Genomic DNA, 12,584 nt, shown 5'->3' with positions numbered 1-12,584 from the left:
TTTATTGTAGAGATGAGGTCTCGCCAAGTTGCCCAGGCAGGTCTCGAACCCGAGGGCTCAAGCAATCCACTCACCTCAGCCTCCGAAAGCATTGGGATTACAGGCTGAGCCACCGAGCCCGGCTAACATCTAGTCTTAAAGAAGGATTTGAAAATCCAGGGAGGCTTCAAAAAGTCTACTGTGCAGAGGGCACAGCAAGGACCAAGGTATGGAGGTGAGGAAGTAGGAGAAGTTTGCAGGAGAGACAAGGTGAGTCACTTGACTAGAAGGAAGCATGTGCACACGGCAAGAGATGGAGCACAGTATGTCAGCTGGATTCCATGATGGAAGCCGGGAAGTGCCAGCCTACTAGTATGGCATGTTCTGAAGGCTAAGGTGTCTTAGCAGAAGGGTGACACGTTTTTTAAAACAGATATAGCACCAGATGTACTAGGCAGGAGAGAGAGAAACCAGAGGCAGCAAGACCAATGTTTTGTGTTCTCACCTCTCATCCATGGTGGGGCCTCCCCAGTTTGAAACTCCCTGAGCAGATTCCAGCTAGTTCTAATACATTCTCTGCTGCAGCCAGCTCTGGCCCACAGAGTGCTGAGGTCTGCAGCCCTTCAGGGGCTGGAGGCCAAATGCATCATAGACCCAGGCCAAGGCTCCAGGAAATTGGGGTCAATTTCCTACTCCCTAGAGGGCCCAGCAGAATCATGGGGCCTAGAGCATGGGGCTCTGAGCAGGAGAGTCTGGGTTCTCTGAAACCACATGAAGCTGTGTAAGTTTGTCATGAACTCACACAGAACCTCTGGGAATAGACTCTGCAAGTCGCCCTGCAGCTGTGTGCTTAGGATAGGCCACCCCTCTTCCAAGGCCAGAGAGGCTCCCACTGCACTTGCACCCTCCTCCTGCGGGCCCTGGAGAGGGTCTCCCTTTCTCTTTTGAATCCTGTCTCTTTGCAGCTGTTTTCCCAGACAGGGGAGCTTCTGCCTACTTTAATCCTTTAAAAGAACTTATTCATTTTCTCATACATGCATCCATCATTTATTCTACCATTCATTCGTTTTTTTCATTAACTCAATCATGTATTTATTTCCTCATCCATGCATTCTTTTATTTATTTATTTTTTTGTTTCTTTTTAATTTTTTACTTTGAAGATGTGGGATACAATTCAGGGTAAGATATACAAATATTCATTATACAGGTACCCTCATTGATGAGGTGTGCTCCCCACTCTCCCGGCAGTTTCCCACTACTGACAATTCCTCCCCCCGTCCCTGCACTTTCCAACTACTGCCAATCCCTTTCTTATAATCGTTCAAGGTCCACTTATGAGTGAGAACATGTAGTACTCAGTTCTTTGTTTCTGTGATAGATCATTCAGTATTATAGACTCTAAGTCATCCAAGTTGCTGTGAAGTTCAAAACGTTGTCCTTCTTTATAGCTGCATAATGTTCCATTGTGTATATGCGCCACACTTTTTTATTGAAACCTCTTTCAATGGACATGTTTTTGCTATTGTAAATAGTGCTGCAATAAACATGATGTGTGCAGGTATCTTTTTCATAGAGTTATTGAGTTCCTCTAGCTATATTCCCAGGAGGGGGATTGTAGGGATCACATGGAAAGTTGACTTTTCAATCTTTTAGGAATCGCTAAACTGTTTTCCACAGAGGTTATTACTAGTTTACACTCCCACAACAGTGTAGAACTGTTCCCTTTTCCCCACATCCTCTCCAGCATCAGTTGCTTTTTGAGTTATTGATGATGACCATCCTGGCTGGAATTAAGTGGTGTCTCAGCGTGGTTTTAATTTGCATTTCTTTGATGACTAGTGAGGCTGAGCATTTTTTCATGTATCTGTTGGCTACTCATATGTCTTCTTTTGAGAAGTGTCTATTCATATATTTTGCCCACTTTGTAAATGGGGGCCATTTGTTTTTTTTCTTCTTGACACATTTGAGTTCCTTGTAGATCTTAGATGTTAGACCTTTGTCAGATATACCGTTGGAAAATATTTTTTCTGAGACTGTGGGCTGTCTCCCTGCTCTCTTGATAGTTTCTTTGGCTTTGCAGAAGCTTGTCAGTTAAATTCATTCCATCACTCTCCATCTAGTTACCCCATCTTTTGTTAAACAAATAGTTATTGAATTAATCAAAAGATTGATTAAGTAATGAATGAGTGGACTGGGTGGCCAGGACTTGTTAGACATAGTAGCAGGTCCTGAAGACACAGGGATGAACAGGGCACTGGCCTGGGCCTTGAGAAGCTCATCCTCTAGTGCTGGAATAGATGGTCAACAAAGAGATAATACCGTGTTAGAGACATTCAGGTAGTGCCCTGTGCAGAACTGTGGTGACATTATGACAGGACGGATTGTGCCAGGTAGACAAGGCAGGGGAGGGGGAATGAGTCAGGAAACCTTGCAGATGGAAGGAGCAGCGAGCACAAAAAAACACAGCATATGGTGCCTTCAAGAATGCAAGTCATTGAAACCCAAGTTCAAGGCTGGTGGTGGCACTCTGTAAAGCAAGGGACTGAGAATTGGGCAAAGTGAATGCTGAGTGGGGACTAGAAGCCAGGACCAGGAGTTTCGATGGTAGCAGAAGTCATGAGGGGCCCACGCACAGGTTTTTGCACTGATGGAGCACAGTCAGCTCCTCTGGCATATTGAGACTTTTATCTTACTCAACACCTCAAACAGGAAGAGCATTTACAGGCCATTCTCAGATCTGCCCAAAGAAACCATCTAGGTTCCCCGTTTTTCTTAGTGTCCAAACTCCTTAAGCTGGCATTCAAGATCCACATCTTATTTGCTTCACCAGCTTTTCTTCCCCTACTTCCTTCCTTGAAGTCACAGAACCAGAACCACATCAGGCTGCCCAGTGCTCACTCTATTTTTCATGTATTTGTGGTGAATGCCCTTCCATCTTCTCAGAGTCTTTCTGTTCATTTTTCTGCTTGAGATTCCACACAGCCTTGAAAACCCTTTTTCATATATCACCTCCTCTAGGGGACCTTCTTTGGTTTCTCCTTCGCAACAAGTTACTCTTCCCCATGTACTCACAGCATTGGGGTGATTCTTGCTCTGTGTCACTGAGCACAGTCACACTGACATGGCTTGTAGCTCACATGGCTGCCTTTCCCACTAGCTGACAAGGGGCAGTCATTCCCCTCTTTACTTTGGTACCACCATAGAGCTGGGCACTGAATGGGCACTAAGAAATCTTCCTTAAATTCAGTGGCAGTTTTGAAATATCTATATAGGAGGCCTCTCCTTGAAATCCAGGAGGCTGAAAGGAGGCTTGGAGAAGGGATTATGTCTCCTAGCTGTATTTGCCTAATGTTTTGTGGAAGATTGAGAAACCGTCCATTTCCTGTTTTAAAGCACTGGGAGGAAAGCACAGATAGAAGTATCCCCACACCACACTCTTGGTGTCATTATTGCTAGAATGGAATGGAGAGGAGAAATGAGGAGGAAAGGAAGCAAATGCCTGGGAGGAAAAATCTTCTCAGCTGTATCCAGCTTACCTAGTTCACATATGCCAGAACCCCGACATAGGATGCTTTCTCAATATTTAAGAGGAAGCAAGCTTTGATGTGTATCTCCTCATGAACCCATGCTCTTACCCACTGCGCCAGGGAGGAAACTCATGGGACTCTATTCTACTTTCTCCACTTAATAAAAAACAAAACAAAATAAAAAAGCCTACACAAATCAAAACCATAATTGCTTTGATTGAAACTTCTGAAAAAACACTAAGCTATAACCTGGGAGGTAGGCTTTCTGAAAAGCCTTTAGAAAGTTTCTTCCTGTTCTGAGTCCTCAGTTTCCCTCTCTATAAAATGGAGATCTTAACCATACCTCTCTTTCAGAGTGACTGAGTTTCAACCATAATTAAGAAATTGTTTTGGAACACTTCAGAGCTCTGGGGAGAGAAGAAGTTATTTCCTCTTTTATTTCAAGAGGCTTAACCTGCTGGGGGCTGAGGTCTCTTTTGGTCCTGACTGTGTTTTTTTACTGTTCAGGGACGTGGAAGCAACATCATCCACTGCCGGAAAGATGGTACCTGGAGTGGCTCCTTCCATGTCTGCCAGGAGATGCAAGGCCAGTGCTCGGCCCCGAACCAACTCAACAGCAATCTCAAACTGCAATGCCCCGACGGCTATGCCATAGGTATACAATGGGCCTGCAGCAGGGCCATTGGGAAGGGCAAGTCTTTCCAGGTGCTCAGGGCTGATGCCTGGGTGGGTCATTAAGCATGGGTCTACCATGTGAGACCCTGTACAGGCACTAGGGAAACAGAGGCTCATGAGACTAAACCATGTCCTCCTAGAAAGAGAGTCAGGGACAGGGATATGGCAAAGCAATGGAGTGTGGACTATCACATAAGAGTACAGAAAAGCTATCGTGTGCCTGGGGACACAGAGGACTCCCAGAAGGAGGGAAGCCCACATGGAATTTGAAAGAGCTTGTCGAGCAAGAAATGGTGTTCCAGACTGAAAGAGCCGTGTGACCAAAGAACAGGGAATATCAAAGCACACATCACATTTAGGGAAGCAATAGCCATCCAGTGTGGCTGCTTTTGTTGTTACTCTTCAAATGTGCATCATACTAAACATTCATGAGTACCCACTATGGGTCAGGCCCTGCAGCAGGCACTTGAAAGGCAATATATCTTCCCCTCGCAATAACCTTTGACAGATGAAGAAATCGAAACCTGAAGGGGTAATGGAACATGCCCCCAAATCCTGAGACCTGTCCTGCTCCAAAGCATGGCTTCTTTCTTTCTGTGACATATCAGCTACATCCAAAATAAGGATATATAGCATTTTCAAAATATTCTTTGTGCAGTGATAGGCCAGCTCTGCACACAGTGAGAAGAGACAAGCCAGGATCTGAAGCACGGATTTGCCTGCTTGAAACCAGGCACCTGGACAGATGCATTAATCACAAGCTCCACAGCTTTCTGGGGGACTCAGAGTGCATGGAGTCTGACCTCATTTAAGGGCAGTGAGTCTGACCTCTCGGGCTGATTCCCTAATTGACCATGATGAAAAGCCCAGGGAATTGAATGTCCTTTCTCATGGCCAATGTGATTTATGGAGCAATTGCCAGAGATGTCTGGCGCGGAAGGTTATCTGAGTGTGCACAGAGCCAACGTGTTCTTACTAAGCAAACTGAGAATTATCACTGCATGTCCAAAAGCAAGGCCTGTGGTTGGAGAGGCGAGGTTCATGGGGACCCACCATCTCCTTTGGCAGATGAAAACATGTAACCTCAGGCAGCAGAAGCTCTTCATCTTAACTTACAGTAATTTAGTCTGGGCCACTGGCTCCTGTGTGGGTCAGAAAACACCAAAGCACATGGTGGCCCTTGCTGATGGTTCAGAAGGTACTTTAAGACCTTAAAGAGTCACCAGTCCATGGGACCCTGACCAGGAGGGTTGCAGAAAGTTGGGATCCTGCAGGGCCTGCCAGTGTAGGCACTCTAGAAGGTTAGGCAACAGGTGCTGCCACAGTGAGCAGCTTGAGCTGCTCTTTCCCAATGTCAAGACTTTTCCCATGATTCCTTCAGGGTATAGGCAGCTCTGGAGGAGTATGTCTGTGATGGGGTCCTGACTCCCAACTCAATCAGAATATACAAGTGACTATTCAGTCACACCCTCAACTGGTATTGAGTAGCCCCCTGAGAAAAAGTCTGATTAAGAGACGTTTACATTAAAAAAAACTATAGAAATAGATTTGCTGCATGTCTACTTACTGACACATTCAAATTTATTCACACATGCATAAATAAATACACATCATGAGCTGAAATGCTTCATAACTAAACATAGCCCCAAACACACACGTCATATAGTCAGCTCATGCCTAGCACCTACACAGCAGCCAAATACCGTGCAAAAGCATCACCCACACAAACACATACACACACACATAAGCCTACACCCAGGACACACACACACGTAATACACAAATACACATACTTTATGGGCACAACCACCTCTTGTGCCTTGAAGCATATCAAACACACAGAGAGATGAACAAATAGCAAACAGATCTCACACATGCATTTAACACAAATACATCACAGGACACTGTGTTCATACATTGCATTCACATGTCACAACCACACGTAAATGAGCACCATGCCTGGCTCTCTGCTCTTTCTCAGAACCGTGAAGAGTGGAGGGAAGGGGTGGGAGGGTGGTATTTTTTTGCCTACTGAGCTTTGTCACAGTCAAAGCAAAAAGGGAAAGAAACCTGTATGATATTGGTACCTGACTCACTGTTCCCTCCCCTGCATCCCAGGTCCCCATGGCGGCCACCCAGATGCCAAGACTATGAACATCATAATTTAGGGTCGCTGATGGGTGGGTGGGGGCACACTGGAGGAGAGCAGAGAGAGAAAGAGCCACATGAGGTGACAGGGAGAAGGAAGGAAGGAATGCAACTTTCCCTCACCCACTCCTCTGCCTTCTCTCATCTTCCCCTCACCTCCAAGCCCCCCTCACATTCACCTCCCAGCCTGAGCCTTTCCTGGGAGAGCCCACTTTGCCGTGGAGAGGGATTTGAACAGAGGCCTTGTAACAAATGAGCGAGGTGTGTGTTGGCCCTTGGGGGCTGGAGGGCACATTCTGGAGTCACCCAGACTGGCTCCCGCTTACCACCTCCCCAAGCAGCCTGGGGAGGCTTCAGTGGCAGTTACGAGCCCTCGGAAAGTTGCTGCTGCTGCTGCCACCAGGGCTGCCACCATCCCAGCGCCTCCCGGGAAGAAGAGGCGGGGGCCTGCTGAGATCACCACTCTGTAATGATGCCAATTACGGCTCATATATCACAACACAGCAGCCTGAGCCTGAAACCCCAGAGCTGAAGCATGGGGGAGGGGAGCCGAGACCCGGGAGACACAGAGAAAGAGGAATGAAGACTGCTGCATAGGACAGCAAGTGCCTCCTGTTTTGACTACGTTTTTTCTTTTTCTTTTTTTTTCCTTCCTTGTGGGATAAGATAGCCTTTGTCTATGTCTCAGAGGCTGCATCTTCTTCTTTCTTTTTCTTTTAAAGAATTTTATCATCAGAACCTTGTCTCATCCTTGCTCCTTAAAACTCCTTTAGAACTGGTCTCATGACAAAAAATGCACCAGTAAGTGGTTTCTCTGGCCTCTTATTCTCACCAGTTATCATTTCTGTCATTTTGCATTTTCCCCATTTCTTATCTCATCTTTGGCCCCTTGTCCGTCTCTGCCCCATCTACTGCTGCCTCCCTCTCTCTTCTCTATGTAGTGCTGCACCATAAGGATTGCAGGGCTACTCACCTGCTTTGTACCCTGAGCTCTGCATCCTCTGGCTCTCTCACCTGTGAAATGGGTATGATTTGCAGAGAAATTAGGTGACATAGGAAACAACACCCAGGGCCAGAAATCTACTCCCCTTTGGGCTCAGTGTCTAAAGTGAAAAGGTTCCAAACAACATCCTACACCTGTCACTTCATCCTTGCCCCCTTGTGAGCCTGTTAGATTGAAGAGGATGATAAGAGGACCAAAGGAAGGGCACTGCACAGATTATATACATAAACTTGTAAATATGCCTGTGTGAATATTGCATATTTATGTATATATGCATATTTGTATGTGCATATATATATATACACACATTATATATTATATCATATCATATTATATTAAGTATTTGGAAGAGGGCCTTTAAAATGGCTAATAGAATAGGATATTTAAAGAAAAGAGTTGACTCACTCCTAGTGGACCATTTAGGGTCAGGAAGGTAGCTTTGGCTCTATTAGAAATGACCTCCTTGGGGCCTAGTCAGATTCTGACAAGTTATTTCTTTGCCCACATGAATGAATTCCTCTGTGGAATACTGAGGACATCCCATAGGATAGGCGTGATTTTTCAGGAGACCTCAAAATATGTGAGGCCAGGATGGAGAATGAGCCAAATTATAGTCAATTTGCCAATGTGTGGCCTGAAAGTCAAATGTTTTCACCACAAGTTCCTGCATGAAGGAACTATGTACGAGGCCTGTCCCTGTTAGTCATCCCCCCTTCGTTGACTTGTTACCTGACTTATTTTAATTCCTTTATCCATTTAATCCACCATTTATTCATTCACTTATCCATTTACCCACTCACTTCCTCCTTCATAAGATACCTAAATGCCTCTTCATAATTCACTCATTGTGCCTTTTATTCATTCACTCACTCATTTCCTCACCCACTGACACACTCATTCACTTATTGTGTCTTACACTCATTTCACAAAGCCTATCGAGTGCCCACCATCCACCATGCCTGGTGCCAGGCTCCAGGCACAGAATGGGGAGCATGGGCAATGCTGGCCCCATGGAGCTACAGAGGAGAGAGCCACTGACATAACCATCACCAAAACAAATGGGAAATGGTCATGTGATAAATGCTGTAACTGGTGCCCATAAGGGTTGGCCTGTCAGGAAACCACAGAAGTCTTCTCTTAGCAAGTGGCACATGGACTGGGGTCCGTAGGAACGTGCTATTTACAGAGGAGTGGGAAGGGACTTGAAGGCACAGGGCAGGAGTGAAACCCTGGGGAATAAGAAGTGCAGGGACTCACAAGCTGGTGCTGCATTTATGTGCTCATCACCCACTTGACTGATGCTAACTGAGTTCTCCTTAGGTGTCAGGCCCCAGGTTAAACTCAGAGATGAATTGACACATCCTTGCCTTCCTAGGGTAGCGCTCTGTGTGTAGAGAGAAGACACAAGAAGATAAGGCTGATACAGGAGTGCCCAATAGATGCAGAAGTCAAATGCAGCAGGCATTCAGACAATGCTGCAGAAATCAGGGCAAACTTCCTGGTGGAGTTGAATTGGGCCTTTAAGAATGGATAGGATTTGGTCATGGGAAGGTAGATCGGTGGGGGTGTTTGGGGAGATGGGGTGAACAGGAGTAGATGAACAGTAGCTGGGAAGTATGGGAATCAGATGGAAAACTAGACCAACCAAAACATGAAAGTAGTTAGTCGGAGAGGAGATTGACCAGATCATGGGAGGCGTTGAAGGCCTAGCAAATGGGGTTGGACTTTGTTCTGGGGAGCCTTGCAAAGGCTTCTGAGCAGAGGAAGAACATGATCAAATTAGGCTTAGGGCCAGCTGGATTGGAGGATGGTGAATGGAGTCAGGGAGAGCAGAGGCAGCCCTGCCTGGGGAGCTCACTCCTGTCCACTGCCCTGAGGTTGGGACACCTCCAATGGGGACCAGGGAGCCACAGGTCCTACTCTGGGGGAGAGTGACATGGGGCACATCGTGAGCCTGGGTGCTGAGCCACCACCTGGTGCTGTGCTTACCCTTAGGGTCAGAGTGTGCCACCTCGTGCCTGGACCACAACAGCGAGTCCATCATCCTACCAATGAACGTGACCGTGCGCGACATACCCCACTGGCTGAATCCCACACGGGTGGAGGTGAGTGACCAGGGCCAACTACCTGTTACCTGCAGCTAAGGGGGAGGGAAACGGCATTGTTGAATATTTACAGCTTCCCAAGTCCGAGTTCATTTCTCCAATTCTTAAATGTTTAATACTTTCTCTCTGTGTGAAAGGCCTGTTATTTATTGTCCCACTGAATGCTGATGACAGCCTAGAAATAAAAGTACTAATGTCCCCTGCTCATAGATGAGGAAACCGAGGCACCAAGTACAGAGGTAGGGAGCACAGAGCCAGATCACAGACTCCTGTCTGTCTGACTTGAAAGTCCATGTTCATAAAGATGATGCTGTTTGGTGTCTCTAATGTCCTCCATGTACCTTCCATTTCATATCATCTAGGACTCAGGTGTCTTTCTCTAAGCCTTATCTGTTGGGGGAAAAGCAGTCACTAGTGGATATAGAAAACTGGTGACACCTGTTGTTTGTGGAGCACCTGCCATGTTCAAGTGCCCAGCGCTTGGCTCCAACATGATATTGAAACCTCAGGATAGTTGTTTAAGGAAAGGGTTCCTGTCTGCACACTCTGGTTGTGGATGCTGCGATCTCAGAAGTGACATGACAGGCTCAGAACGAGGCTTGAACCCAAATCTAAGACCAATCCCTGTGTGCTTCCATAGTGCCAGGCCAACGTGCCCCTGCCCAGCTGAATGTGGAGTCCCCCATCTCGGGTCAGTGTCAGTTTGACTTTGAGGTTGACTGTTCCCACATTCCCTTGTAGCCCCCAAGCAACTGAGGCCTCCAGAGCTGATGTGGACTCAGCTCTTGTCCTCCAGGGAATCATGGCCCCCAGGCCTCATGTATTGCTCTGGGCACTAGCTCCTCACCCTTAAGAAAGTGAGAGAAGAAGGTGCGGGGGACAGACGGCATTCAGCTATATGTCTCACTGCCAGCCTGCTGCCCGGGGTGCTGAGAGGCCTTGCAGCCCAGGGACCTGCCGTCTGGCTGCCTGCTGCAGATCATACTCCGGATAGCTGGGCAGAACCCGATACCGGGTGTACTGTTTCTCAAATGGGCTGAGGGCACGGTCGCCAGGGCTTGCTCAGCACTCTAGCTGTTTGGACCTAGCCAGACACCCCTCCGCTCCTCCTTGTGCCCTAACATCCTCCTCCCTTCCTTTCTCTTTCTCTTCTGCTTTCTCCTTTCCTGTCTCCATCTTCATCTCTCCAACTTTATTTCCTTTCTCCTGCCTCTGTTTTTCACTCTGTTTCTCTCTCCTACCTCTTCTATTTCTTTCACCTTGTTCTGCCTTCCTTATTCCCACACACTTTTCCTCTCCATCATCATCCTGTCTGTCTCGCTCTCTGCTGCTGACTCTCCCCACATCCACAAGTCAGCCCTGTTTTTCTAGCCTCAAGCTCCTTCATCTGTTTCCTCCACCTCAAGGTGCATTTCCCCATCCCTTACCAAGATTCCCCACACAGATTTCCCCCCGAATGCTCTGGTGTACTCATATATGCTCACATACTCAGGAACATGCACAGGGCCTGTATGTCAGAACCTCAAGGCAATTGATTGACACCATCAAGGACAAACCCCTCATTGTACAGATAGGGAAACTGAGACTTAGAGGGAGGTGGCTGGTCCAGAGTCATTCAGGTAGTACACCCAGATGGATAAGCTGGGACTCGTAGTTGGTGGCTCCTCCCATACTGACAACTCTCCTCCCTTTGCCCACTCTAGCTCCCATGTACCCAAAAGCAGGCGAGTTAGACTCACACCCAGAGCAGACACAGGAGACCTCCCTCTCACCCCAACATCAGAGGTTTTCTTGGTCTGGCTCAGCCTCCCGTTTGAGGCCTTTTCCTTACTCCACGGGTGAATTCCCACCCTTCCCTCTGTAAGCCCTGGGCACTAAAGAGTTCAGTTATAATTCACTGTAAAATAAATCCAGGGATTTGAAAGCCTGCAAGCTGCCCCCCACCCCCATCGCCCACCCGCTGCCTGCCTGCCCCAGCCCCCACCCAGTTCCCTGGTCTGCCTGCCTTTATTGATGCCGGCCTACCGAGAGAGAACCGTAACGAGGTTCAGACCTCCACTGGTCTCTGGAGGCCTCATTATCCAGGAGAAAAAAAATGTGGTAGGAAAAGGGAGGAGGGCGAAGGGCAAAGATTGATGATGTCCAGGAATAAGGCAGAAAAGCTGGTCTCTGCTGCACCCTTGCCCCTTGTGTGGCAGGAGCTACAGAAATAGAGCTGCTGGTGCAGGCATTTGGACCAAAGGAGGCCTGGGAGCTCTTCTGCTGTCTGAGGGTCTGCCTGTGAGCACCAGTGCGATAGACAGCTGGGAGTGAGGCTCTGCTCCAGCCCCTGCCACTTTTGTCCCCAGGGGTAAGAGAGACATTTAAAGGACGCCTACCTTGATCAGGCACTGGGTCAGGCACTTCCTACTCTCTTTTTTTGCAGGCCCACCCCCTACCACACACACATATCACCGTGGGTTGGGTATTAGGTTCTTCCTGCTTCCGGTGGAGGAAATGGAATCTCAGAGACTGCCACTCACCTAAGAGGAACTGGAGAGAGATCCAAATCAGCCTGGTGCTGTCATTTACTCCAGCTACCCCTACAGCCTCTGTGGAATGCAGAACAACAGTGACAATAAAAAGGAAAGATATTTACTGATCACTTACCAGGGATGTGCTGACAAATATTTAACAAGTGGTTTCCCACAAAAAATAGACTCTGATTTGTAGCATTTGCCAATTTCAGTGATAAAAATACTCCTGCTGTGGCAGATCTCAAGGTTTCCAAGTGTCTGTCACTGACACCAAGCTGGGATGTTCCAGGCACTATTGGTTCTCACGAGCCTATGCAAGTCAACTGTGGCCCACCACTGGTGCTCGCCAGAGATGGACTCTACTTTTAAGCACTTTACACATATTGACACATATGAAGGGAATCATGACTACTTAGATGGATAGAATGTTATTGTTGACATCATACATTGTGACGAGTCCACCGGAGCTCTGTGAAGGCAGGACTGTGGTCATGTTATTTACCATGGTACCTCTGTCAGCACCAGCACACAGTAGATGCTCACTAAATACTTGTGATTGCTGAGTCGGGTGACCAAGGTTCTAGCACAAACTCTGGCACACTCTTGTCATATGTCCTGGGGCAAATCCTT

General features: G+C 47.4%; 1 protein-coding gene across 1 annotated transcript in view; it reads left to right on the top strand.

Annotated features, from left to right (window-relative positions):
• The window catches only part of PAPPA (pappalysin 1), a 164,252-nt gene that overhangs the window by 127,992 nt on the left and 23,676 nt on the right, over positions 1-12,584 (top strand). The window contains exons 12-13 of the mRNA XM_008061425.2: positions 4,015-4,162; positions 9,329-9,438. Coding sequence (XP_008059616.1) covers positions 4,015-4,162; positions 9,329-9,438 — 258 coding nt within the window. The remainder of the gene's footprint in view (positions 1-4,014; positions 4,163-9,328; positions 9,439-12,584) is intronic.

This window comes from Carlito syrichta, unplaced genomic scaffold (assembly GCF_000164805.1).
Source record: "Carlito syrichta isolate Samal-C Ts95f unplaced genomic scaffold, Tarsius_syrichta-2.0.1 Scaffold94731, whole genome shotgun sequence".
In the NCBI taxonomy this organism is placed as follows: domain Eukaryota; kingdom Metazoa; phylum Chordata; class Mammalia; order Primates; family Tarsiidae; genus Carlito; species Carlito syrichta.
This window is presented reverse-complemented; position numbering and strand designations above follow the sequence as displayed.